The sequence below is a fragment of the Perkinsus marinus genome, assembly GCF_000006405.1.
Source record: "Perkinsus marinus ATCC 50983 genomic scaffold scf_1104296928052, whole genome shotgun sequence".
NCBI classification, from domain to species: domain Eukaryota; phylum Perkinsozoa; order Perkinsida; family Perkinsidae; genus Perkinsus; species Perkinsus marinus.
The window spans coordinates 1-1,690 of NW_003216981.1; the positions used below are offsets into that span (position 1 = coordinate 1).

The 1,690-nt window shown below is 49.1% G+C and overlaps 1 protein-coding gene across 1 annotated transcript; it reads right to left on the minus strand.

Moving 5' to 3' along the window:
* Window positions 1-918: 918 nt before the first annotated feature.
* Pmar_PMAR015891 (hypothetical protein) lies at window positions 919-1,204 on the minus strand (the record flags this gene model as incomplete). Its single annotated transcript, XM_002788430.1, has 2 exons — window positions 919-1,012; window positions 1,110-1,204. Coding segments are annotated over 2 exons (189 nt in total), but the record flags the coding sequence as incomplete, so codon positions are not given.
* Between the last annotated feature and the right edge of the window lie 486 nt (window positions 1,205-1,690).

Consider the following 1,690-nt stretch of genomic DNA (forward strand, 5'->3'; position numbering starts at 1 on the left):
GCACTGCATAGGTGAAGGTGATTCTGCTATTATGGCTCGGTCGGGTGTTGGGCGTTGGGCGGTGTGACTTACATTGTGGTTTGAAAGACTAAGAAAGACTCTTACACAATGATACGGTATCTAATGATGCGGCATCATCGAGCCAACAATACGATCCACGCGCTTCGGGCACTATACATACATTTTAGCCTAAGTGGACAAATAACACATAGCTGTAGTGTGAGGTTCAGATGATTCTGTCGGCTCTTCATTATTACACATTCATCCAACGGCTGTGATGTTCGTCAACTATCTGTTATTGAGCCCAACAACTGAAACTACAACAGCCTCAGTTGACGAAACTTCTTTGAAAGCGAAGATTTACCCGGACGCACATTATTGTGAACGTCCACCACCGTGCGAAAGCAGAGTGATACCATCTACTAAGTAGATGCCAGCAAAATCGTGAACTAGGGCACAGAGAATGCACACAGCTTGTGCGAGCCGGTATTCAAGCACTTAGCTGCTTCTTGGCAGTCCTCATCCTGAAAGCAAATGAATATCTCAGGTGCATCAACCTTGAGCCTAGTGAGAACAGTAAAAGTAATGAGGAACTGAGGAATGATTAGCAAGGACTTGTACAGACGCAGAAGTATGGGTGACAATAGCATATTCATGATGCGACTGGATACTATGCCCCTAGGCAAGTTACCAGGCAAGAGAAGGGTCGACAAATTGACCTACTATTCCACATGGAATGAAACACACTGGTTCAGACCCATCATGCACAGCAGGGGTTTTGACCGGAGTGGGCGGACAGGCCATCCCTTCGGAGGTTATCGGCATGCATACAGTGTAATGATTATTCTGAAAGAGGCCATCAGCGGCCCGATAAGCTATCTCACTTCAGTCTCCGGTCACTGATCAGACTTGTCTCACCTTGTAATATTTAGCGGGGTACTGCTTAATGCCGTCCACCGTTGGGCAATCGTTATTGGGAGACACGGGACCGTATAGCTGGTTCGATGGGTATCTGCATACAAAGCTGTTCAGCGAGTCGGTAAGAACGTGAGCAATATTGAAATCAAGGAACCCACTCGCTCATCTTAATCATGGGGGAACAGACTCACCCTGGGGCTTTTCCCTCTTGGAGAACCATAGCTTCAGTCAGTTGTCCGACGGTCACGCATCCGAGAATATAGGCGCACAGCTTCATCAGGGACATCGATGGATACAATAACACTGACAATACACGATTTCTACAGCCTTCTTACACGCGGATCTCGAAATTGGACGCGAAGAATGGGTCGAGTGTGGCGGGCAAACGCTTGTCGATATGATTTACGCACGGACGTCAGAAAGGAGTCGAGAGTGCCAGGGTACCACGGCTCAGCAAGACGATCACCGGAGTGTTCCGGGAGAGGAAACGAGCCACCATTAAAACCTGAAGTGCACGCTCCCGAGGATCACAGCAGGCAGAGGGGCGTCAGTGACGCCGCGTCACTACTGCGGTCACGTTACCGCGGCAGTGACGTCACTACTGCAGTGGTGTCACAGCTAATGTTGCCGTTCAGGCAGGTCCTTATAGACCACCTAACCAAGCGGCGTATCATGTATACCTGAGACCTCAGCGAAGCATTGCTCAGTGAAATCACCTCTGCAACCGCAGAGTGTTCAGAATCGAGGTTTATCGCGTAGAGCACGAAATCTG